A 25,581-nucleotide genomic window follows, 5' to 3' on the forward strand; every position below is an offset into this window, starting at 1 on the left:
TAATTCCGGGGGCTAGTTTTTTAATAGCCTCTATAATCCTCTAGATAAGCTGTGTATTTATAGCGCCTTATCTACTTTCTACTTATATACTAAGTGGTACTCCTATTACTTTGACTAGGTAGTCCTAGCGGAGGATCTTATACTTAAGGGTGTCTCCCTAGGTAATAGTCTGGTCCTTTACCTGCTGGTTAGGGAGCGTAACCTCTACGTCGCCGCTGCGTAGGACCCTTACTGCTACTACCTTTAGTATATATATTTTAATCGATATAAGAATCTGTTTTAAGTCCGCCCCTAATACCTTTAGTGTTTAGACCCTAACCGTGGCTCTAACTGGTGCTACGCTGGGTATACGCTGGGGAGTTGCCGGTTGGGCGCTTGCGGCGATATTAGCCTATATTAGCTTTACTGCTTGTGCTGTTAGTGTTTTTTATGATTTTATAGCATCCTTGATGCGCCCGAGCCTATCCTCTACTGCATTCTGGTTCCTGTTGTGCTTTATCCAAAGCTCTCATGCGATAAGGCCTGCTTATTATGCCACACGCGCTACCCCTACGCGTGGGCGTTTGTCCTCTCCCTTCCCTAGATCGTCCTTAATGTTCTTTAGGAGGTCTATGAGTTTCTACCAATTCTGGTCGTTATCCTTTGGTTGTTGTGGTTGAGTCGCCCCCTGTTAGGTTTGTTGTGGTGTCGCGATTTTCTATACGGCGCCCACCCTTTAAGTCTGCTACGACCCTCCTGTGTCGCGCAGGCTTTCCGGCTGTGCTGTATGCATTGGTTCTAGGGCATAAAATGCCGTAGATTTGATTGGAGGTGGTTATTTCTCTATTAGGTGATTGGTGGGCGTGTTCTGCTGCTATAGCGGCTCNATATTATTATCTACTTAATAAATAAGGAAGAATATAAAGAATACGTTAAATAGGTCTTAAAGAGACTATAGGAAGAACAGATACTAGTAGTAATTAAGAAATATAAGTTCTTTACCAGAAAGACCGATTTTGTTAGATTTATTATTAAACTAGGCTAACTTAGTATAGACCTAAAGAAGATTAAGGCTATAGTAAATTGGCAAGAACTAAAGAATATTACGCAGTTAAGATCGTTTTTAGGGTTTTGCAACTACTGCAGAAGGTTTATAGCGCAATGGTTAAAAAATATTGAACTATTTACGCGATTAATGAAGAAAGAAGAACTATAGGCATAGAGAGAGGAATAGTAAGAACTCTTTAAAAAAGTTAAAGAGTTGTTTACCCAGGAGCTAGTTCTTAAGATTTATTAACTAGGACTAGAAACGGTTATAGAAATAGATGTATTAGACTTTATACTAGGAGTATATTTTATATAAAAGTATCTAAATAGATGGCATCTAGCGGCATATTATAGTTAGAAGATAACACTACTAGAACTAAACTATAACATCTATAACAAGAAGTTATTAGGTATAGTTATAGCACTAAAGAAATAGAGAGTATTCTTATAAGGTATAGAGAAACCATTTATAGTTAAGACGGATTATAAAAACCTAATAGGATTCCTAACGATAAAGGAACTTAACTAAAGATAGGTTAGATGGGCAGAGATGCTTATAGAATACTATTTTGAGATTTAGTATACTAAGGGTATAGATAACACGCGAGCCAATGTGTTAAGTTAAAAGGCTAAACTACAAAATAATAATAAGCTATTAGGGGCTTTACTACAAAAGGATACAGATAGATTAACCAGGCATAATTATCTAAAAATCGCAGCAACTTAAGAGAATAAGTTAGGAAAGGTCTATAAGACACTAAAAAGCTTTTAGGTATAAAGAATTCTAGAAGCATAACTAGAAGACCTATAGTTAGATATATATAAAAACTAAGAAATAAAGTACATCCTAAGAAGTATAGCAGAGCAGTTTATAAAGAAATTTTATAAGGGGCTAACTTAAGGACATAATAAAGTAATAGGCTTAGTGTTAAGACTCTAGGAGGAGTATATTATTAATAGAATCTAGAGGATAGCTAGGAAGGTTACTAAGGAGTGTTTAGATTACTAAAGAAATAAACTAATAAGGCATAAGCTATATAGAGGGCTATAACCTATTAAAATACTAGAGAGACTATAGGAGGTTATATTATAGGACTTTATTATTAAGTTACTAAAATTAAGAGACCCTATTACCAGACAAAATTATAACGCAATTTTAGTAATAATAGACAAGCTTATAAAGTAGGGATACTTTATAGCCTATACGGAAGAAATCTTAGCAGAAGATGTCGCTAGAATCTATATTAGAGAAGTGTTCGCAAGATATAGAGCACTAAGTAAAATTATATTGGATAGAGATTTAAGATTTATAGTAGTATTCTGGGAGGTATTCTTAGCGGAATAAGGAGTTTGAGCAGTAACTTCCACCGCATATTAATAATAATTTATTGCTTAACGTCCGATTTGGATCCCTATTGGGCCTATGTGGACTACTCCTTATTTACATATGGGGAGAAAACTCTATTTAAGAAAAATAAGAAAACCCCGTGATTCATCTCCCCGCCTTTTAGGACTCGCCTACTTAGCGCCTATAAGTTGCCTATGGTGCTCTACTACCTTACTATTTAACCTTCTTAGGAACCACTGCTGCCGTAATAAGCCTATGGACGCGCTAGTATTATAAACTATTACTCTACTACTATAGAGTTACTAGGGGGCACCTACTGCTTGCCCCCTTACCTTTTATTACTATTTCCCTTATAACCTAGAACTAATTTAGCACATTTTAACTAATAAGCCACTAGGTGACCGCCTTGAGGCCTTTTTATGTTAAGAGTAGTGTATTATAGTTCTCTATGCCAGCTGCTAAGAGTATTATTTCTTAATTAGTGCGTAGGGGGTATAGCAGTATTACGTGTTTTGGTGTTTATTTTGGCTAGTTATATTTACATCTTAGGCTACTTACTAGGACACCTACCTAGTAAAGCCAATCTTTTAGTCCTATTATTCCTGTTCTTAAGAGTATTGCTATTATATTTTCTGCCTTTATTAGGCCTTCTCGGAGCCCTTAAGTATTTACCCCCTATAGTATTAACTATACTATAGCTTAGGTTTATCTTGCCTAAGTTAGCCTCTATACCTTTAACTCCTATTTACCTCTTTAGCGTTAGTCCAACCAGTATTATATTGCAGTAGATGGTTTCCTAGCGTTCTTGCGTGTTCTACTTTAGCTCTTTTCTCTATCTTGCTATCTTTACTAACCTTTTATACGTCTCCCTTCCTCCTCTATATAGGCCTGGGCCCTAAAGCAGCACTATTTTTCTTTTGCTTTCTTTACCTGTTTCTCTAATATCTTTTCCCTACTTTAGGGTTATTAGTTTATTCTCCTACGGGGTACCCTAGGGTCCCTCTATAGTTTACTTAGGCGTGTCTTAATATACTTTATAATATTAGAGTTATATTTATTTTGCGTCCTTTATATTATAGCGGCTTTAATATATAACTATAGGGGGGGAATATTAGATTCCTTCTTAAGCAGTGCTATGGCCGTTTGCTTATACCCGCCTATAATACTTTAGAGGTAGGCTGTTTAGACCTTTTGAAGTGGTTTAAGGAGTAATTTAGGGGGGCCCTTTTTAGTTTCTCTAATGGCCCAAATACTAGATCTATATATTATGGTTGGCCGGACGACTGCTGTATATAGTAGGCGTGACCTCTAGAAGCATGGACCCTATATGGAATTAATAATCCTGGATAAAGCGATAAACTATACTTAGCCTTTATAGGCTGCTTACGCCGTATATACGCTCTATTAGAGCTTACTATCTACCTATACTTCTAATACCCTTAGGCCCTAAACTAGTTAACCCCTAAAGCCTTAGATATAAATTATATGCTAGAGATCTGCAGATTAGTTGCGTTTTCTTATAAAATAGATTAGCTGGTATTTCTTTAGTAAGAATTGGACTTTATAACGTTTTGCCTATTCTATATAAGTATTATAGGCTTTCTCTAGTGTTCTGCAATTCTTTACGGCTGTTGGCCTATATATAATTAGGTTTGTGTTATTAATAAAGCCTATCCCCTAAGTCGCCCCTTTCTTAAAGGAGTTAAGCAGGTTGCTTATAAAGAAAAGGAAGAGTATAGGCAAGAGGGGTGATTTTTGTGGTATTCTTGTTATAACTGCAATAGGGGGGCTCTAGTATCTGCTAAAGACTAGTAATATTTCTTTCTGGCCTGTAAACCCTTAAACAAATTATATAATCTATTTTAGGAAGCCCTTTGCCTTAAGGATATATAGAAGATGCTCGTAGGGTATATTGTTATAGGCACCACTAATATCTAGGCTAAGTATTAATACTACGAAGTTCTTTTATATCGCCTATATAGATTTAATAGTGGTAGCGAGTAGCGTAAGTGCTAATAGTATTAAGCGGTTCTTTCTTGCCCCTATTTAGCTTTATGGTAGTAAGGTGTATTTCTCTGCTATATCTGCTATACGTTCCGCTATTACCCTTTTTAAGATCTTACTAAGGGTATTTTCTAAGGTAATAGGGCAGTAGCTTTCTGGGATTAAGTAATCTACTTTACCTTCTTTTTATAGGACAACCGTTATTATAGATCTTTTAAGTTGCGGGTAGTAGCTTATAGTAAAGTATACTTTAGCTATATCTATAAGCTAAGGTGCTATAAGTGGCCTATAGGTTTTTAGGGCCTTATTTAGAATCCTATTTAGTCCTAGTGCTATATTATTTAAAAGGCGGCTAATAGTTCTAGCTATTTCCTCTATTGTTATATCGCTGTTAACCCACAGGCGAGTTACCGGTGTTTCGCCCGTAATATTACTAAGGTCTACTAGAGCTAGTTAAGGGAAGAACCTTTCTATAAGGATCTTTACCTTCTTATCGTTGTCATTTATAGCCTATAATTCTCCTACTCTTTATAGGGGTAGTAGGTATAGGTTTTCTACTAAGCGCCCTGCCTTTTTCTTTACCTATTTTGCTATAGCCTAAAGGCCCTTATTATAGGGGAGGCTTAGGTTAGAAGTATACTTATTTATAAACCGTCTCCAGTTATTTCTTACTTTTTTTTTAGGGTATTCTTTAGCTGGTTTCTTATGTCTTTATATTATCTCTTATCTTTAAGGTTGTAGCTACTTATATATTTCCTTCTTACTTATTATTAGCTAGTAACTAGAACTGCGCATTATATAGACCATATATATTGCGCATAGGGGCCCGGTTTTAAGATTGGGCAGTACTCTTTTAGCCTATTTTTAATCGCTGCCTAGATCCTTTTTAGTCTTCGGTTAATTTCCTTAAGGGTAGCTAATAAGCCTCGCTCGTTTGGTATTAGGTGGATTTCTTTTAGGTTTTAGAGTTATTATTTAACTATATTAAGGAAACTATTTATCTTAAGCTTCCTTATTATATATCTTTTTCTATTTAGTTGCGCTTTAGTATCTAGGTCTAGCTGTATTTAAATAGGGATATAGTTTAGGGTAAGTGCCTATTCTTTTTTAGGGTTATACCTTTTAAGTCTTTGGTATAGGCCTTTGTCTATAAATATAAGGTTAATTGTACTTTTGGCGGTGCCTTATTGCTATATAATTGCTCCTAGGGGGGTGGCTAGCTTAAGGCCCTAGATATCTATAGCTCTTAGTAGGCACTTTAACTGTTAATCTATAGTAATATAGATACCCCCCTACCGTAGGTAGTGGAGGTTTATATCTCCTAGTAGAATAGACTCTGTACCTTTAGTTTCTAGTAAGCTTATTACTAATATAATATTCTCTATTTATGGGACCCCTTTAACCCTAGGGTTATATACATTAATAATTTATACCGGTCCCCTATATATTTAAATTATTATAACTATAATATCTAGGTTAACTGCCTACTATAACTATAAGAACAGGCTGATAGCCTTACTAATTATAAAGCACACGCGTATAGCTGCTTTTGGTTTATATAGGAGCTGGAATTCTTAGGGGCAGTATATTAATTATATAAAGGTATTATAATACAGTTCTTGTATAGTAAGGATATAGTGTTTCTCTAGGTTTAGACTGTCTAGTAGGGGCCTTATAAGGTAGTAGTTTATATTACCGCAGTTATACTATATAATGGATAGGTGGCGGACCCCCGGTAAGGGTCCTTTGACTTTCCTTTATTTCTCACTTCTTCTATTTTTACTTTCTCTAAAATATTTGGAGCCTCTGTCTCTTATATCTATACCCTAGTTACTACTTATTTTATATAGAGCTTTCTATTCCTATATCTTATATTCCTGTTAGTGCTTCTATATCTAAATCTATTATTATTACTAGTTCTTCCCCTATTCTTACTAGTCGGCTATATACCCTTTATAAGTCGGCTGCGAATATTATATTTGCCGTATTAAGTCTAATTCTTAATTATCCTGGTTTTAAGCCTACTGTTACTATCTATAGGGGTCTTCCTATGGGGCGTCCTCTCCCTTATATCCCCTATAACCCTTATATCCCTAATTAGTCTAGTGATATCGCACGGCGTCGCTTCTGGCCCGTTAAGGCTTAGGATAGCTAGCCTAGCCCTCTAGTATTAAAGGTAGGAAACGCTAGGAAGGCGCCTACGTCCCCCTAGCTTATTGCCTATTATTTCTATTTATATAACTTAGTATATAGTTATTCCCGTAGCTGTTAAGCCCTTACCTTTTATCTCCTGTATTTAATATAGTTTTCTCTCTCCCACGCCTTATATATGCTTTAGTAGCAGTTTATACATTTTATTTAGTCTTAATTTAAGTAATGTCTTATATTATAGGGGCCTATATAGTGGCCGTAGCACACCTGTGCTGCGTATATAGATTAGGTATATCCCTATTATATATAGCGATAGTATTATTTTAGGCGTAGTTTGTAATTATAGAGCCTTATGTTATATATAAGGCCATTTATAATTATTCCTTTTTAGATAAGGAGTTTTTACATTTCTAGTGTATGTGTGCTAATAATAAGGGAGCTATACGTTTATCTAGCGTCTCCCTAGTGAGTCTCCGGCAACCCTTATATCCTCTTATTATTTTTATTATATGCTTAGTTTACATTTTCCTATTAAAGCTATTAGATTTGGGTAATTTCAAGTCCTAGTATAAGGCGTTCCGTTTATCTTACTATCTCCTATATAATTACTATGTTATCTACCTAGCGTCCCTTTTCTACCCTAAGGCTTATAGGAACTGCTAGGACTTTAACTAGGTAATCCTTGCGGAGTACTTTTATGCTAATATGTTTTCCTAGCCTATCCCCTGCCCTTATAGCTTATTTCTTTACCTATTAGTCCTTTAGGGTAACTCTAATATCTCCGCTCTTAAGGTATTGGACTATAATAGCGTTATAGACCTCTTTACGTATCTCTATAAGGACTTTTATTTTTAATTATCCCCTAAGCCCCTCTACTTATTCTATATTTAGTTATATTATAATTATATACCCAGTTATTAACTTAAGGGGGGTAGGTTTTTTATGCTATAAAAGCGCAGCTATAGCGGCCCAGGTGCGGTTTGCCGGTAAGGGGGGGTTATACTTATTTTTAATTTTGCTTAGCCATTAGAGGATTTAATTAAGGGTTTACTAAAGGGGCGCCTAAGGTTCGCTAAACTAGCGGAGCTATTCTACTAGCTATATTAGTTTATTATAGCTAACGGTTACTCCCCCGTAATTTTGGATACTAAACGCGTTTAATAGGCTTTATATTTTATTAGATGCCTTCTTAATAGAGGTATTTCCGCTTTATAGTGTGGTATTCGCCTGTCTTTATTATAGAGGGCTATTACTAGGCGTAGTTCTAGCGGTCGCGCGCGAGTACGAGCCACCGTTGTTTGACGTGTGCCTCCCCTGCGATGCATGCATCTTAGGGGGATTCTCTGGGTGTTTTTTAGGGTTCTTTTGGTTGGTTTTGGTCTTTTTGGGCCGGGTGTAGCAAGAGCTCCTTTTTCGCGTTTTCCACCGCATATTATCTGTAGACAGATGGTTAAATAGAAAGATTAAATTAGACACTAGAGCAGTATCTAAGGCACTATATTAATTACGCACAGAATAATTAGGTATCGCTATTACTAGTTATATAGTTTGTATATAATGTAATACTATAAGAAGGAATAGGTACGTTACTATTTAAGGCGAATTATAGATATAAGCTAAGAATATTATTATTGCTATATTAAGTAAAGAAAATGAGTAGTAAAGCTAAGTAAAGAATAGAGACTTTAATAAATCTTTATACAAACCTTACGGAAATAGCTAAGGTGGTATAGTAAAGGATAAAAAGGTACTATAACGCTAAGAGATCTAAGGGACCAGATCTTAAGGAGGGGGATAAAGTATAGCTACTATATAAAAATTTTAAGAGTTAACGACTAAGTAAGAAGTTAGACTATATTAGATTAGGACCTTTTAAAATTATATAAAGGATTTCACCGGTTATATTTAAGTTAAACCTACTAGCTAAAATAAAGATCTACCCTATATAGTATATTATAATGCTAGATCCAGCATATAGAAATGTTAAGCCACTAGTTTATAAAGCAGACACGTATAGAGGATAGGAAGAAGATAAATAGCAAGTTTTAAGGATTATTAGTTACGAGGATATTGATAATAAAATATAGTACGAAGTAAAGTGAATAGGCTACACTAAGACTACCTAGGAGCTACTAGAGAATTTAAAGAATGTTATAGAAAAGGTATAGGAGTATTAGAAGAAAATAGGTTAGGCAACATTAATAAAGAGGAATTATTAAAGAATGAGTTACCTAAGGGGGACCTAGGAAGAGCGACTGCTAAACTACTTAGAGTTGTTTCCTGCACTATAGAAGGAAAATTAGTTCTCTTATTACCCAGTTTTTAAAGACCTTATTCTATAAGTTTCTACTTCTTAAAATAAACCTTCTTATAGACCTTCTTAAGACGGATTAACTAAGTGGACGCAGCAAGATAAGAATTAAGAGCCCGTTATTAAGCATTAGCAGCCTCTTTTTTAGCGTCGCGTAAATAATAAAGCTCTGCTAAGGTAACGGATAACTTATTATTAAGCTTTGCAGCAGTAGATTAAATATAAGACCCTATAACAAATTACTTAGGGAACTTAAAGACTACTAAGAGTTATAGGACGCGTATACTTAGCATTAGAAATTAAGCAAACATCGTAAGACGATTAAATATTTACTTTAGTACACTCTAAGTAAGAAGAGGGTTGCTAAGACAAAGGACTCGCTAACGTAATATAAACTAACCCCTTTTTTACACAATAAGAACACGGAGATGATATTACTTTACCTAGCGACAGTATAGAGGAAACTATACGCGTATAACGAAGAGTCGAGGAAGAAGAAGAAGCTTTAGGCATAATAAGTAATAATATTAACCAAATTAATTAGACAGATATTACACCTCTAGTGAACGACTTAGAGATATTTAGAATCTTTAAGGACGAAGATAGAGAGAAGGGAGATAGTATTACGAACGCTTTAAGTACAATATTACAACTACTTAGAGAAGAGTTAAAAGAAGCTAGTTAGTTAATATAAGCACAATCCAGAATGGAACCCGTGGAACCATATAACAAGAAATAGTAAGCAGAGTTACGTGATGTGATTTATATAATCTGTATAATCTATATAATCTATAATAGAGCGAATAGAGTAGATAGAGTAAACAGAGTAACAACTTTCTTAGGAGTACGGTTGTGTATTTAAGGACCCTTAGTCCCTACCTAGATAGTTCCTTCCTTATAGTAATTCTTAGAATATAATTAGAGTTAATTTATTAGGCAACCACTCCACCAGTTATTATTACGTTGTTAACTTAATTTACTTCACCTACATACCTAGCCCAATAACGAGCCCATCGTAGTTCCTGCTATAAGGTTCCGTTACAACGCACGTCGGCATATTCGCATAGCTGATATTACAGATATTCACTTCTTATTCTTACAACGAGTTTGGGCAGCTTAAAAAATCCATCGATTATATATCAAGCTCTGGCGAATTAAATGGTCTATATAAGAAGTCTCCCCGCCTTCCCGTTCCTGACATTAATTTCAAAATAGCCGTGACGCGGTTTGCCAAAGTGAATAATCAGCAATATCTGTACTAATAACGCGTTAACCCTAACCACCCTATTAGCTTTAGCTGATTTTAAAGATAATTATCTTCTTTAATTCTAAGGAGTAGATAGCTGCCTACTGTAATACTATTTGTAGCTAGTTAATCTATCGCAGCTACAATACTGCTGTTACTAGAGAAGAATTTTCTGTTGAGGGTCTAGGAGCTTACGGTCGCAAAATCAACTCCATATAACGCTTGCGGATATTAACAAAGACCGCTTATACGCCAAATATGCGCGCCTAACATCTCAAATTCAAATTCTAGTTGTATTAGATGCACTAGCACACAGTGCAAATATCCTAGATACCTACCGTTCGATCGAAAGCTTAAGACTAGCTCCTGCTAGACGAAATAAAGGGGTTTCTTTAACGCCTTTTGGATACACCCATGGCTGGCAGTTGGTTCTGGAAAATCCATCGATTAGAGAGCTGATTAAGGCGATTCTAATGTAGGTATTGACAGGATAATAGACGTGGTGGTTACTTACATTAATTTTGCTAAAGTTAATGGTTTGCCTTATATAAACAGAGCAGCTCTGCTTCCAAAAGCTTACAGTAAAAACTCTTTATAACGATACGGTTTTTTTCGCCGTCCGTATCGTTATACCAAAGGTATCGTTGTATTCAGACTTTGTACGTAAAACACACCAAACGTCAAAATTATATAATGATATTGCATATCTATGAGCCCGAAGTCAAAATTAAGCGATCAGCTCCACCAAAAAACGATTTAATCGTCATCTGCTTGGTGTTTTAGAGTCATCGTCCTTGGATTTAACGCTCGTGCCTTAATAGAGTTATAATAACCTCTCTCTCACCATCCTCCTGTTGCTCCTTATATAGACGAAGCTTTTATAAGGCCTCTATTGCCTCATTAAGTTTAATTTAAGGTTGTTAGGAGTCCTCCTTATCTGTTTCTACATCGCGATCTGGCCTAGCGTAGAGCTCCGCTACGTGCTTAATAAGATCTTTAGTAGAGTCTACTACATCTTCACCCGGAAGATGAATAAAATTCTGAATATTTATAGGCTCATGGATCCTTCCAGCAGCACGTAGTTATTCAGCCATCTCTTGTACCTCATTAACAATCGGATCTATATAATTACAAGGACAAGGCGGCGGGCCTTCTCTTAAGCCAAAGAGAGTAGATTTAACGAAGCAACTGTTAATTGCTTTTAGTATAACTTCCTTCTAAGCTACAATTGCCCATCGGATAGCCCAAAGAACATGCATCTGCTTAATTAGATCTTAATTTTAGAGGGAGTGCTCCACCATAAATCTAAGCTAATATCGTTGGTAGTATAACTTAAAGTTTGCAATAATTCCTTAATCGAGTGGCTGGTATACAGAGGTACAATTAGAAGGAAGAAACTTGACCCGTATATTCTTAAGAGTATTATTTTCAGTAAGTATTTAAATAGCTGCTTTGTACGCGCTAAAATTATCAAGTAGAAGGAGGACTCTCCTACCATACATCCTTTTATTAAACTAGGTAAGCCATTCAATTATAATTACTGTCGTCATCTAGGCCTTCTTATTGCTCTTCTATATAATATCAAGCAAAGCAATATTAACGTAAGCTCTTACAAAATATCGTGGCTGAGCTAAGGATCCAATTATCTAGAGAGGAAGCTTATCTAAGCCATCTGCATTAGAGCAATTAGCTAGAGATACTCTTACCTTCTGCTTTTTCGTTCCTAAGAGAGCTTTAGTAGCCAGTGTAGTATCTAGTATAGCCTTCCAAAAGAGCCTAGTCTCATCCATATTATAAACATCCTTTAACAGAAAAAACACGACGATCGCATAAAGCTCTATTATGCGATCTTTAGCACCTTCCATATTAACTAACGCAGCCTCACCATATTGCTTCCTTTTACAAATTCCGTTGCGAGATTTAAAACCCTCCAGCCACCCAATTAACCACCTTAGCTCAGGCGATTAAGCTAGTAGAGGTATCCGTTGCCACAATTAAGATACGGCAGTATGTATAAGATCGCCCGTAATAGGAATGCGTGAGATCTACAGGCGTTAGTGCCACTTAAAGAGAGCTTCCTTAAGGAGAGAATGTTCGCCAGCTCGCTATCACTCTCGCCCGCCATACCCGCGTGGCAATTTAGCTGAATTAAGGTGGTTAAATTTGTCGCTTAGTATTTCTAATATTAAGGATTAATTAATCTTTTAACGGAGGAAGTCGCTTGCCCATAAAGCAACGTGTTTTTATAATAAGTAAGGGTGTTTTATATAGTAGGCGCGTATTTTCTAACGCTTAAAGTCAGAGAACCCATAACGACGTTGCCTTTAAGGGTTTTAAGATCTAGGCATAATAAATAAGATAGAATTAAGTATGGAGAGTAGGATCTAAGTATTATTTTAATAGATTTTAATCGTTATATAATAAAGATTAATGGCTGAACTTACGGTAAGGAAAGGTCAAATCTGACGAATTAAAAACTCCTTATAACGATTTTAGTGGGGCCACCCCTACGATATCATCAAATGTCAGAATATCGTAATATTACACCAAAAAAGGCTTGGTCAAGGGGTGTAGATCGTAATATAGAGTATATCGTTATAACCCCGTTATCGTTATAAGGAGTTTTTACTGTACCAAAGTGGCTCAGACCAAGAAACAGATGGATCCATCGAATAGGTTAGCTTGCGGATATTCGATTATCCGCTTGCGGATATTCATCAGTTTCTTGGTCTGAGCATGCTGAGTCAAGTCGGGTCGTATGGACTAACATATCACCATGGATGCCACAGTCCGTCCACTCTGTGACTAATAAGGCTCAAAAGCGCTAAACCCTGCCTGTAATGTGGCCGTTACGGATCTACGTCAGGTTACCCACTGAAAGCGAGTAATCTGGTCAGGCTGCTCAATGTAGTACTATGGTATCCGGCATATCTTTTGTATGTGGGCCGTCAGCAGCCAGGGTCCCTAGCCAAAGACTCCACAATTCAATACTCCAATCAACTACCCTGTTTATATGTAATCTAAAGTAGATTTTTTCTCTTCCTTTCGTACGCACACCTCCTTTACTAGTAAAATAGGTGCCCGGGTAGTGCCTTGGCTACCCTTACCGCCTGCTAGGCCGCCGCTGATCAAAAGATTCGGGTAGTAAAGTTACTGCCAAGAGTTACTGCCCGGATCCTGTCCGGCTGGGATTGAAGAAAGGGCTTTTAGGGTTAATGGCTTTGCCATTAAAAGTTCCGAGGAGAACCGGTTCTGGCTATACCAATCAGTCTTACATCTTTTTTTATACCCCAATATTCTTCTTATTCTTCTCGCAATTTACAAATCTAAGTCTCTAGATAAGTTACATTTCCCCTTGTGTGTTGGTTTCGAGTACATGGAAAGAGCTCTCAGAATGCTTCCGCTTCGGCCGCTTCCTACCAAACCACGGTGCAAGCGCCCATCGCCCATAGAAGAGCCCACGTTTCCGGTAGGAGAGACTTATTCTCCTGCCAATCGACATTCATTACTGCAACTGACCCCACTGCGGCGATTGGATCAACAATTTTCGATACTAGGTAAAACTTCCAGATGGGCTTCATGAAACCTTTCTGCCCTAGCACAACACATGCTAGGCCACCCGAAAGCATAACAAGGTACACCATTCCCGCGATAACACTCCTCCACCCCCGTGAGCCAAGCTTCTGGGGCTGCTTACGCAGGGTAAGGCCGCATGTGGTGATAGTAAAGAGCTCAACAACAAGAAGAATATAGCGAATGGCGTCTCTCGTGATGCTATATGGTCCGAATTCCAAAGCTCTGCGAAGCGACAACTTGAAGTATTGGACGACCACAAGCAAGGCATATTGCATCCAGTATCCAACAGCGGTCCTCCATGTATCAGAGAGGACTGCACTTGGCTCTATGTAGTACGAGGTTGAACCCTCAGCCCACATTGTACCAACTGGGCACCAGACCTTCTTGCATAAGTGCTGGCCCAACATCTCTTCTCTGGGCAGTACCTGACCGTATGAACTCGCGTAGATTCCAGCAGCGATCCGTTGCGGAAACATGGAACCTAAAGTCAGTCCTAGCCATGCGCCACCAGTCGAGCCCAGAATTACGCCACAGCCAAACGCAATCTCTATCGCCTTGTACGCGAGCTCAACAACCAGTAGATCGAATGGCGCTGCGGCTTGAATTGAAACTGTGGTCACGAACTGCCCTGTCTGTGTATGATCCATAATTGATTCCATGACACTTCCTGTTAATATTGGTGGGCTAGGTTTCTTAGGAACAACCTCTGTAACTATTTCTCGAAGCTTCGACACCGTTAAATTGGCAGGTACTTCGTTCTCGTGTCCATTAAAGTCGACCACTTTCACCAATATATTGAGGGAATTAAGGTCAGATCTGAAAGAGGCTGATTGTAAACTTGGGGGGACTTGTGTATCGGTAGCTAGGGTCTCTGGAGATTCTTCATCGCTGGTTCGTTGCTGAACTTGGCTCTGCTGTCGCAAATGCGAATAAATCAGATGGAATACTGCTATAAGATCTTCAATGCTGTGTTTCGACTTCCGGGTACCGACTTGGCGCATTCTTGTCGTTATCGCCTTGGAAAGGTGGTGACAAATGCTAGCTTGAGTGGTGGTGTCATGGGTTTTGCTCCTCCTTTCTTTACTCTGTAAGAAAGGATCACGCTCAGCTTTTTTCTGAGGAAATATCCGACTCATTTTGACCCATGCAGTATGGCTCCATATCGTTAGTGAAGTAGCCGCTACTGCGTATATCACTCCAGCCATGGTGGCGTACCCAGCAGGTAAAGCGGCAATTGTAGTCGTTTGATCAGCCATCAATATCAGTAAAGCGTGAACATGGGTGTTGCGTTGTCCTAAGCCTCATCCGCGAAGGGAAATCAAATGGAACGGGGGCGGTCACATAATATCGTGGCGTTTGAGACACACCTAGGTGGATGCCTGCTGTGGCTGTGTGATGCAAAAGCAACGCGAAGACGCCTAGCTGAATCCTAAGGTCAATTGATCAGCTCTGTTCAGAGATGTATGAGAGGCGAGCTGGATTGCTGATCGGGGCTGTGACGACCTAATAGTCTGCGGCTGCGCCCCATCCCTTCGCCACCCACCTTTCGGTAGATCTCGATTTTTTGTGGATCATGGATATGAGATAGAAAACTTCACTGCGCTAACTGTATCGCTAGAAATTGTTGCATGTTCTTTACTGTGTTATCATACTACTGCCCAGACGAGGTTCCTCTAAATGCGATCACTTATATAGTAGCACAGAATCGATGATATGCAACAAACCATTCTTTGTAAGGAAATCCGTCTTGGTGACTTTAGTGCAACGCTGGCGTCTAACGAGAGTTAGTCCGTGCGCGAACACCATTTTCAAATATTTGAGATGCGTCTATACAATTTTATAGTAATAATTAACTACCATGCCTTCCAATCGTGCCTGTAGAATTCTATTCTGCAGGAAGGACGAGTGCTAGAGCTTATATATCACACCACTCTCTACCAAAAATCAAGCTCTTATAGCGTTTTATATACATGTCAAAAGCTTCAAATATCTTATCATGGCTCATTGACCCTGGCGATTTGATTGGCTGATCCTTATCGATAACCGTTGGACGCGAAGCAGCGTTGCAAGGGATAACTTATTAAAAAGCTTAGTATTATAATTTTGACTGATAATTTAAGCCGGTATTTCTTATAGTCGCGTATACAATAGAGTAAATCCTTATAAGTCTTCTTATATAGGAGTTAATCGCTATTCGTGCTAGTGAGCAATTCGTCGTGGCTGCTTGTCACGTATGCAATCGTGAAAAGTTGACGGAGGGACACTGTACGCTCGTGTAGCTTGGATACTAGATTTAAATTTGCTAGTGTTAAAATTAGCGATAGCCATTTACAAGTTCTGCTCCTTTTGATCCATATTGAACGATTGGTGTAGAAATAGGTGGGCAAGTCGGAGAGTTGATTTTGGTGTGGTGACCGAGTTCCGGGGGCCCGAGCTTATGAGAGCTAATATAATATAAACACCGCCGTTACCCTGAGCGCTAGCTATAATATAATACATTCCCACTTTCAGCTTGATATCCAGAATTGAGGTTGGTCGCATCACCTCATCCCTAATTTCCACCGCGCAATCCTCTCCTGGATCTCTTGCCAACCGAGTTCTCTCCTCCTAAGACCCTCTTGCTCCCCCTCTTGTAGCACTACTGTAGGTGCTCCACTACCCCTGCCTGGGTTTAAAACACCTCCGCCAAATATGTAGCGGGCCACTCTTCTTAAATCTGCCACTGTAACCTCTTCAATTTTCTTACACATCTCTTTTACCCCAACTTTTCGCCCGTGCACCTGCACTTGCCTGCCGAGATCTTCTAACTCTACCAGCCTGCTTTCAAGATTCATAAGCAAACTACTCTTGAGCTGGTTCTTTGCACGCCGGACCTCGCCCTCTTTCAGCGTGGCATACCCACTCTCTTGTCCCAGCGCATTTAGCTCACGGCATATAACTTCGAGCATCTGCGCAACCTGAGCTGGAGCACAAGACGCAGCAATACCAAAGAGGCCGCTATCCGTGTAGCTGTGGTTGAAGGCGACGCAAGTCTCGACCCATCCGTGCTGATTAAGCACATTGGTATAGAGTCGAGAGTACAAACCTTTACCAGGGCCACCAGCACTGAAGGACCCACCTCCCCCTAGAATGGTTTGTAGGGTTGCAAGGGCATAGATGTCGGGAGAAGAAATAGGAAGCGCTTCAAAGGCGATATGAATGTGAGACAGGCGAGGTACTGCTGGATTTAGTGGTGGAGTAATCGGAGGGAGCGTGAGGAAGCCACCAGTGTAGTGAGACGATGCGGTTAGGTCAAGCGCCGGGAATTGGAGTGACGTGTTTATTGTTGTGTTGACGGATGCGTTGGAAGTTGCTGATGTGGATATATTCTTAAAGAAGGGAATTTTTGAGAGGAGACGAGAGGGGTCTTGTGGTGGAGTGGTGGAAGCTGTATACGGGGTGATCCTCTCAGTTGCGGAGGGCTGATCTAAAGTAACCATTTCAGAAGATATGGCATGGTCCTCACCCAGCCCCACAAGGGTTGGTCCTTCTTCTTTTCGCATGTCACCAAAGTACTGCTGTGCTAGTTTTACTGCTTCGTCGTGGTGAACTCCGGCAAAAGCAACAACCATCCTTTCTGGTTTGTAGAATTCTTTCCTATAAGCCTCAACAACCGCTCTGTTGATATCCCCTAGCCTTTCTTTCGGACAGAGCAATGGATTCCCTAAAGTGTTGTCTTTGTACGCTGCCATGTGCACTAATTCCGGTAGAATCAACTCAGGCTTGGACCATATTTCTCCAATCTCGTAGTCGGCAGTCTCAAGCTGCTGCAGGACTTCTTCGTCGGTAATGAGAGGATCTCTAATGGTTTCTGCGAGGAGAGCTACTGTACTTTGGACAGCGGAGTTGAAGGTTGCGGACTGGTACATCAGCGACTCCCGAGAGGATGCACACTGAATATTTCCTCCCAAGGATTCCAGAGTCTCAATCATTTGATCAACTGTCCTTGATCTAGTGGACTTGAATGCCAGGCGATCTATAATGTGACTGACTCCCCTTAGTGCGTCATTCTCATATCTCGAACCAGCGTCGATGTAAACCCCAATTCCTGAAAAATGACCGGGAAGAGCTTCCGTTGCGACTCGAATGCCATTAGGGAGGGTGGTAATTTGATCAAGTTCTACAGGGTCCTAACAACACCGAGCGTAGGCATTAGCTGGAATACTAAAGAAGATTAATGGAAGGTCTATTACCTTCTCCTCGGCTCGCACTACAGTTGCAAGATGCCTCGTTCCACATACTGCTATTGGTTTTCTGCATAGTGGCGCTATTTGAGGTAGTCTCAACGACAATCCCCGCACGGTTTGAGGCTTCAACATGTCAGGTTCGATGGGTTTATAGTTGCCAATCACCCCCGGAGTGGGTTCTCAAAATTTCTTAGGGGATGAACGGCTGAGTAAGCGCCATTTCAGCCTTGCCCGCTGACCACGGAAAGGCAGACAGGAGGTCTAGTAACTAAGCGCAGGGAGGTTGTTTGCCCTGTGGTAAATATCTTGCCGCTCTTCAAACTACATCTGGCCGAAAGCGTGATATTTCTTCCTCTCTACCTTCGTTCGCCGTGATGCCAACTTCAGCTTATAGCGCCCTAACCTCGGGGCACTAGCAGCAAACCCAAGCGACAAGGGCCTAGAATTCGCCGATAGCATCCAGATGCCACTTATCTGAGTGGCTATTCTTCAAGAACCCTCCTCTATTTCTCATTCTCGGGTGGCAACGAACTCAACTCTCCTCTCAGAGAGTCTTAACGTTTGTTGACTTGCTCTCCTTGGGAGCTTTGTTCATTGTCTCTTCTCCACTCCGTTCGTTAACCGCTCACGCTTGCATCCCGCATCACCACCTTTGGTCCCCGGTCTTGCCTGGCCTTGCCGTGTTGCGATTATCTCCCTAATAGCAAACGCACACGTTCACGTAGGGTTTTAAGAACTGTGAATCCGCCTTACAGGCTGTACCATGTTTACAACTCCCGCACCATCAGCCCCAACACTATCCACTACGACCTCCGCAGCCTCACCCACTTCGCCGTCAAGATCAGGCAGACTGAGAGGCCTCAGCTACCTGAGGAACTACACGCATAGCCACCTGCACTCCCATTCAAGCAACTCGCCTGCATCAGGCAGTAGCAGTCGCCCCAACATAACGAGGATAAGGAGTTCACTGTCACCGAGTACTGGTGACCCCGACAACAGTACTTCGACGTCCACTGTACAGGAATCCGAGCCACCTTTTTCCAGGTCCTATTCCTCTTCAAACTCTACAAGCTCAAATACTAGTGCAACGAGCGGGTGGTTGCCCTCTGTGACTAGTCAAAGCGGTCCATTCCGAATACCAGGCTGTCAACAATCGACTGGCGCCAGTGACAACCCCACAACCTCACGCCCTTCTACAATGACGAGGAATAGGGCAGAAACCGCTGCGCCACAACTCACCGTACGAAACCAGGGGGGCCCAACAGCAACAAATTTGGACGATATGGACGATCACGCGGAAGGCAGCTCTTCCCACAAACAGCTCCCTTCCATACGGTTCATTCCACACCAAGACCCGCGAGCAGCAAGACCTTCCTTAGTCTTTCCGACCATATCACGGACTTTACCCGGTGAGTCCGCTGTCATACGAGTTGGGAGATACTCAGAGAGGGACAATATTCCGGAAATACCCCCAAATGTTCCATCTGCCGCGGCGGTTGGATTCAAGTCCAAAGTTGTGAGCAGAAAACACTGTGAATTTTGGTGTTCTAACTCGCAATGGTACATTAAGGACGTCAAGAGCTCGTCAGGAACATTTCTGAACCATATACGTTTAAGTCAACCAAATGTTGAATCGAAGCCTTTTAAGGTGAAGGATGGAGATGTCGTACAACTTGGCATTGACTTCCGCGGAGGAGAGGAAATGATATTTCGTTGTGTCAAAATTCGCATAGAATGTAATAGAGGCTGGCAACAAAGTCTAAATAATTTCAAGTAAGTCTCCTATCAATCCTGAGGTTACTATCTTAACGCCACCGCCAGCAAACAAACACACCAGAGACTACGCAACCTTGCAAAAGCCAAGAAAGACAGCGACAGCGCATCAACCCATAACTCGGAATGCTCAATCTGTTTAACGTCTATTGCAGTGAGTTACCATATCCAAAATCTTCACTTGCCGTTCCGCTAACCTCAAATTCATAGCCATGCCAATCTCTTTTTGTTGCGCCTTGTTCCCATGTCTGGCATTATAAGTGCATACGGCCTATACTGAACGGCCCCACGTGGCCCAACTTCCTATGTCCGAACTGTCGTGCTGTTGCTGATCTCGAAGCTGACGTCGAGGAGCCTAATGAGTATGAAGAATGGGATGAGGAGCTAGAGAAGACAATCGAAAAATCGAATGCTTCCCTAGCAGCACAAGCCGAGGATGAAGCACCTCAAATTACGCCTCGCGCCTCTCAGCTTCCTATTGCGAATCCACCACCCGCAAGCGGCACTCGAACGCCTAACGGTCACATTAACCTATCAGATCTAGAAGCTGCCGTTTCGGTAATATCTATCCAGGACCCTGTGAACAACATAACTTCACAATCAACACCACTAACCCAGCAGCCTCCTCAACCAAGTCCTCAGACAAGTCCTCAACGCCATCCGCTCTCTTCCACCTTTACATCATCTCCAATAGCACAGCCAGTTCCTATAATGAATAGTGGAGTCAACCCCTCAAATAATTCGGGCCTCTTTCCAGGCCGTTCAACCCCCAGTGATTCGTCTATTCAGTACGCTCTCAGCCCGGATCGCGTAGTAGCTCCAGAGTGTCCTATGACACCTCGAAACGATGCAGGCCCATTTATCTTTGACGGCAGCGCTGGGAGAGGCTCTGGAAGGAGAGGCGCCGAGGAGGCGCCAACGGAAACATCAATGAATGGCGCTACTCCTGTAGCCACTCTTCCACCTCTACATATCACTCATGGATTGATGGGCTAGCTCTGATTATGATGTTTCTTCCATAGCATTCTAAATTGGGCGAGGCGTAAGTGACAACGACTTTTACGGCTCTCTTTCATATGCATTTGGATGGGTGAGATGAAAGGTTTTGTTTTCCTGGTCCATATACAATTTTTCTGTGGTTGTTTACTAGCCGGTGGTGTTGGGAAGGTGATATTCACTGGTGTGGGTGTTTGGGCTGGCTTTTTGCTCGTTTTTTTGGTCTGTACCATGCTTGAACATACGATCATGTGTTCATTCAAATTCCCTCAGCCGGAATTAGGAAGACTCAAATATGTATGAGATTATTTTCATGCCAGTGAGGTTTGAACAGAGCATACATCAATGACTAGGAAGAAACATGGAGCATGTTGATACATCTTTTATAGATTGAATACGGAACGAGCACAACGATGCTAATAGCCAATATGAGTGCGCAGCATACAAGTACATCTTTTCAGGATTGGCATGCTATCACCTCGATTTTGGTATCGAAGTTCATTTTTTCCTGCAATCTTAGAACTCAAATCATTTAAGCTTGGCTAGTCGAACATTCCTCCATGAATCCCATTTCCGCTCCCCGCAGCTTTCCACTCATCTAACAATACCATGACCTCCTGACGTGTATCCTCGATAATGCCGTCCATATTGATGTCATTCTTATCATAGCCAAATGGGTCCTCGAGTTGCACTCCAATCCCTTCTATACCATAGAGAGTAAAGGCTACGATAGCGACTATGGGTACAGCCCACCACCCAAAATCGTCGACTGTGGCAAAGGAAAGAACACAATTGAAGAGGGCGAGAACTTGCTTTTGATGGATTCTAGTGGCAGTTATATCAGCATCTACGTTCAAAGTTAGGGAATTGTGGGAACATACAGGTGCGCCACAGGGAGAGGGGTTGTCCTAATTGTCTCCATTCGCCCATAGGCATCCACCAAATTATTCAGCTGCACCGTCATCTGACTAGCCTGGGGCCCATGAAACCAATTCCTATCAAAGCCCCTCCGAATATACGACTCTACCAGCACCGTCAGTTGCAATGGCAGTCCAAGCCCTTGATCTTCAAATCCCATCAGCCCGTCCGGGAGGAGGGCGTAGTACTCCGCTTTCGCTGTAGTGATCTCGCCTTCCCCTACAATGTCTGAGGCCGGCGGGATGTTGTACTCAGCACGAAGATTATGCTTCACTGCGTAGAGTATCGCTACGAGGATGCGAACGACTCTCTCCGTATCTGCAATTTCCAGGTCCGTAAGCGACGTTGCTTTCGTCCCACCTTTACTCCTCGCCGAGACGAGGAAGCTACGTGTCAGATTTCGTATACAGGTCCCAATCGTAGTTAACGAGTTCCGGCCCGTCCAGAAGCGGTCATAACTTGTCTGGTTGCGGAACACAAGCATTAGACCGACGACTATACTGAGAGAAGGGACGATGGAAGCAGGAAGTCCTAGGTTACCGGTCACATGGCGATCGAGATAGACAATTAAGACAGTAAATAGGGAGTGTAGGATTACGGGGATCAGTATTATGCCGTGGACAGCGCCTTTTGCGAACCTCAGGACTAGGGGCAAACGTCGTGGCTTTTGTCGAATGGCGTGCGCGAGGGGATAGGTTGGGCGGCGAGTATGATGGCGGCCAGGTGTCATTGTGAGGTCAATTGGACAGGAGAGGGGGAGAGACAAAGAAGAATAATATTAACCAGAGAAAATGAGTTTCAGTATGGTATTGTCCACAGGTGGAGGTCACTTGTGCTGTTATCGAGGTCGCCAATATTGGAGGAGGCAGATCGCCCGACCACACTAGGAGTTCGGCTAACTTACAGTCCCTCGTCAAACCCCTTGCGAATCGGCTCAACACTAGAAGAAAGATCTTGTATAATATTTTTGTATGATGGTTTCGGCTTCATGAGAGGGCAAAGATTGATTTAGCATCGTGCAATATGCTGAGGTTTTTTGATTTTAGTGTAATTTGCTATGAAATAAAAAATGGTAGGCATATTCTTGTGTGGCTCGCTTCCTGGTCAGCTACGTTATCCTGCTAAGGGATTAGAAAGGATTTAAATATAAGGTAAGATATAGATAAGGAGTTTAATTAACGTATGTGATGGGGTTATGAAGGTGACCCTAGTTATGACCGATTTACATTACCGCCTTCTCATTTAGGGTAGCTAAATATACTGCCGCTTTGAACATCAACACATCGACTTTTCTCCTTACTTCCTTGCACAGAACTTAAAGCCATGCCTCGCTGGCCGCGTGCTCTAGATACAAAAGATCGTCTATAAGCAGCTTTAACAGCCTAGCGAAAAAAAATCTTTATAAAGGCGCTGAAGCTTATGCAAAAGCCTAGGAAGTTTTAAACTAGCGTACGCGCAAGCACAGGTGCGTATTTTGCGGCCCACGTAACGTATCCTAGAGTCTACCTAGCGTATATTAAGGCATGGAAACAATCAACCGCTCCAAAAGCGGGCGGAAGAGTCCTCCACAGCCGCCGCTACAGCCACAGCTACAGCTTTTATTATGCAACTTTAGGAGACCGATAAGAAGGCAGTAGAAGAAGCTGCTTACCAAAGGATTCGCAGGAAGGATGATGCAATAATTTATAATAGCTTTTACTAATTATTTACCACCAAATTAGCATTTTGGTAAATTTTGATTTTCAAATCGGTCATAACTAGGGTCACCTTCATAACCCCATCACATACGTTAATAGAATAATAGGGTATATTAAGAGATTAAACGAATCCTTGCGGAAAAGGAGGTGTCCCAGTGTGAGGTAGCCTAGACACGTGCAGCACACGTGCCCCGCATGGGGTGGCTCGTTGCCCGGTCAGCGACGTTACCGAACGATCAACTTAATTTAGATTTAAATGAGCCACGGCAGTAGCCGCTACTACAAGGGGGCAACCTGAGCGGGTCACACGCCCTCCCTGCAAGTTTTGATGACATTATAGTAATATCCTGGGAAAATAGTAAGTGCACGGCTATAATGCCACCAGAACTTGCAGGGAGGGCGAGTGGCCCGCTCAGGTTGCCCCCTTGTAATTACAAAATGGACGGCTTCGACGTTCCCCCCTGTGCGCGCGCAACACCACACACCTAATTTCGCTACGTCTGCAGCTAAATTAGTATGTAGAGCTAGCAGGAGGGGGTGTAGTACGTGGTCAGGGCTTGAGCCACGGCCCACCTCGAATTCGGAGCTCTGAGCTCGATTTTGAAGCTATTCTCCTCTACCAAATTATAACATCACCTCTAGATCTTGGTGTTTGCCCCGTTGCCTTCCTTAATATAGCTCCAAATATAGGTAACTAGTAGTACGCCTTTATTAAAATCCTTCTTATAGCCTGCGCCAGTAAGCGTGTATATACCCGCGTTTAGAGCTTATATTAATAAGAAAAAGAAGCTTTACAACACCACGATCTAGAACAGATATCACGAGGAGTTCAGAATGGCTTCAAAATCGAGCTCAGAGCTCCGAATTCGAGGTGGGCCGTGGCTCAAGCCCTGACCACGTACTACACCCTTCCTGCTAGCTCTATATACTAATTTAGCTGCAGACGTAGCGAAATTAGGTGTGTGGTGTTGCGCGCGCACCAGGGGGGGGACAGCGAAGCCCGTACAAGCTGTGAAGGCGCACATATTGAACAGATTATGATATGGAGGCGATTTGCAACCGAACAGCCCCTTAGTTGTATCTATATAGGCTGTTTTACTACCTTTACTGTGCTAAATTAACTGTTGGTAGAGGGGGTACTTGAGCGTCTCTTTGAGCTCGGCAACGTGCACGTAATAGAGCACGTGAAAATGCGCGGACCACCTTGTAGATATCTTCTCGGGCCATCGAGCCCCTTAGATCCTTCCTCATAGAGCATCATATATATATTTTCCGCCAGCCTAGTCCGTAGTGTGACATTAACTGGTAGCAAGGAGGCGAGCTTTCTTTATAGGAATGAATTCCAATTCCTAGCTGTAGGGGTGAAACTGGTCACGCGCAAAGCTGTGGTATGTGATGCATTGAGTCAAGTGTTAATTGTTTGTTTACAGCTCTGTGCACGACCAGCTTCCACCCCCCTTTGGCGAGATTTCAAATTCGCTACGCGCATCCAATCTCGCCTGGTTGCCACCAACTGTACATAGTAATTGTAGCGAAGCCGTATGCTTGGCTGCAAGAACTTCAGCTGTTCGCGATCGGCCTTCCTCCGCAGTGTCGTGATCTTTGTCAAATATCGTAAGGTTTCCACCCGTACGATACTGCCAAATTTCATCGGCAATTGCAGGGACAGCGTTGTATTCGCGTTTTGGCGGAGGCATAGGCAAAAGAGGAAGCGTATGTCGAGGAAGCGTACGTCAGGCAAGTTCTGAGTTGCTTGAATTTTGATTCCCCTGGCCAACCTGGGCGATTCCCCAGGGCAACCAAAAAGGTCCTTGCGTGTAGCCATAGCCGTTCGCTACAATTACTATGTACAGTTGGTGGCAATCAGGCGAGATTGGATGCGCGTAGCGAATTTGAAATCTCGCCAAAGGGGGGNGGAAGCTGGTCGTGCACAGAGCTGTAATGTGGAAGACCTCTGTCTGAATCTTTGAGTAGGTTATGATTCATTTGATTCGAATAAGCCGTTAAGGACTCTTAGAATAAAATAGACACTAGCCCGCTGAAATGTGCGACATAATGACGTTGTAGAACAATGGATAACCAGTGCCACTATGTAAAGCTCTTGGGTTACACACCTGATAAGCTGAAGGATACTAGCATCATGTACTCGTTTGTAGTTGGCTTTTAGAAAAATTTATATACTATTTAGCGTAAAGACTAGATATTTCTGGTATATTATCATGCCGGTGTTCGTAAACATTTAGTGGGAAGCACACCCCACGGCCCCTCTCTTGCAGCTGAAACTTTTAGCTGAATTATTGACAGATAAG

At 41.6% G+C, this 25,581-nt stretch overlaps 5 protein-coding genes across 5 annotated transcripts; 1 reads left to right on the plus strand and 4 right to left on the minus strand.

Moving 5' to 3' along the window:
• Positions 1 to 11,403: 11,403 nt before the first annotated feature.
• On the minus strand, positions 11,404 to 12,144 carry K441DRAFT_723837 (uncharacterized protein). The gene has a single exon (XM_067654101.1). The coding sequence runs from the start codon at positions 11,949 to 11,951 to the stop codon at positions 11,733 to 11,735; it is 219 nt and encodes a 72-aa protein (XP_067502631.1). The 5' UTR covers positions 11,952 to 12,144; the 3' UTR covers positions 11,404 to 11,732.
• Positions 12,145 to 13,372: 1,228 nt separating this feature from the next.
• K441DRAFT_661897 (uncharacterized protein) lies at positions 13,373 to 15,125 on the minus strand. The gene has a single exon (XM_067648956.1). The coding sequence runs from the start codon at positions 14,916 to 14,918 to the stop codon at positions 13,503 to 13,505; it is 1,416 nt and encodes a 471-aa protein (XP_067502632.1). The 5' UTR covers positions 14,919 to 15,125; the 3' UTR covers positions 13,373 to 13,502.
• A 755-nt stretch (positions 15,126 to 15,880) lies between these two features.
• K441DRAFT_706283 (uncharacterized protein) lies at positions 15,881 to 18,231 on the minus strand. The gene is made up of 2 exons (XM_067653648.1): positions 17,895 to 18,231; positions 15,881 to 17,831 (listed from the first exon to the last, which is right to left on the minus strand). The coding sequence occupies exons 1-2, from the start codon at positions 18,018 to 18,020 to the stop codon at positions 16,203 to 16,205; spliced, it is 1,755 nt and encodes a 584-aa protein (XP_067502633.1). The 5' UTR covers positions 18,021 to 18,231; the 3' UTR covers positions 15,881 to 16,202.
• Positions 18,232 to 19,086: 855 nt separating this feature from the next.
• K441DRAFT_567346 (uncharacterized protein) lies at positions 19,087 to 20,657 on the plus strand (the record flags this gene model as incomplete). The annotated part of the gene is made up of 3 exons (XM_067643795.1): positions 19,087 to 19,661; positions 19,710 to 19,815; positions 19,872 to 20,657. The coding sequence occupies 3 exons, from the start codon at positions 19,087 to 19,089 to the stop codon at positions 20,655 to 20,657; spliced, it is 1,467 nt and encodes a 488-aa protein (XP_067502634.1).
• Positions 20,658 to 20,965: 308 nt separating this feature from the next.
• On the minus strand, positions 20,966 to 22,584 carry K441DRAFT_638647 (UPF0187-domain-containing protein). Its single transcript, XM_067646547.1, has 2 exons — positions 21,539 to 22,584; positions 20,966 to 21,482 (listed from the first exon to the last, which is right to left on the minus strand). The coding sequence occupies exons 1-2, from the start codon at positions 22,303 to 22,305 to the stop codon at positions 21,200 to 21,202; spliced, it is 1,050 nt and encodes a 349-aa protein (XP_067502635.1). The 5' UTR covers positions 22,306 to 22,584; the 3' UTR covers positions 20,966 to 21,199.
• Positions 22,585 to 25,581: the final 2,997 nt, after the last annotated feature.

The sequence above is a fragment of the Cenococcum geophilum genome (genome assembly GCF_001692895.1).
Source record: "Cenococcum geophilum 1.58 unplaced genomic scaffold K441scaffold_28, whole genome shotgun sequence".
Lineage (NCBI taxonomy): Eukaryota > Fungi > Ascomycota > Dothideomycetes > Gloniales > Gloniaceae > Cenococcum > Cenococcum geophilum.

Bases quoted from the DNA above. Each gene is read 5' to 3' on its own strand.
- K441DRAFT_723837 (XM_067654101.1), bottom strand. From the start codon at position 11,951: ATGGAAGGTGCTAAAGATCGCATAATAGAGCTTTATGCGATCGTCGTG.
- K441DRAFT_706283 (XM_067653648.1), bottom strand. From the start codon at position 18,020: ATGTTGAAGCCTCAAACCGTGCGGGGATTGTCGTTGAGACTACCTCAA. The intron at 17,832-17,894 runs GTAATAGACCTT...CGGTGTTGTTAG, and splicing joins TAGTGCGAGCCGAGGAGAAG to GACCCTGTAGAACTTGATCA.
- K441DRAFT_661897 (XM_067648956.1), bottom strand. From the start codon at position 14,918: ATGGCTGATCAAACGACTACAATTGCCGCTTTACCTGCTGGGTACGCC.
- K441DRAFT_638647 (XM_067646547.1), bottom strand. From the start codon at position 22,305: ATGACACCTGGCCGCCATCATACTCGCCGCCCAACCTATCCCCTCGCG. The intron at 21,483-21,538 runs GTATGTTCCCAC...AACTGCCACTAG, and splicing joins CCTCTCCCTGTGGCGCACCT to AATCCATCAAAAGCAAGTTC.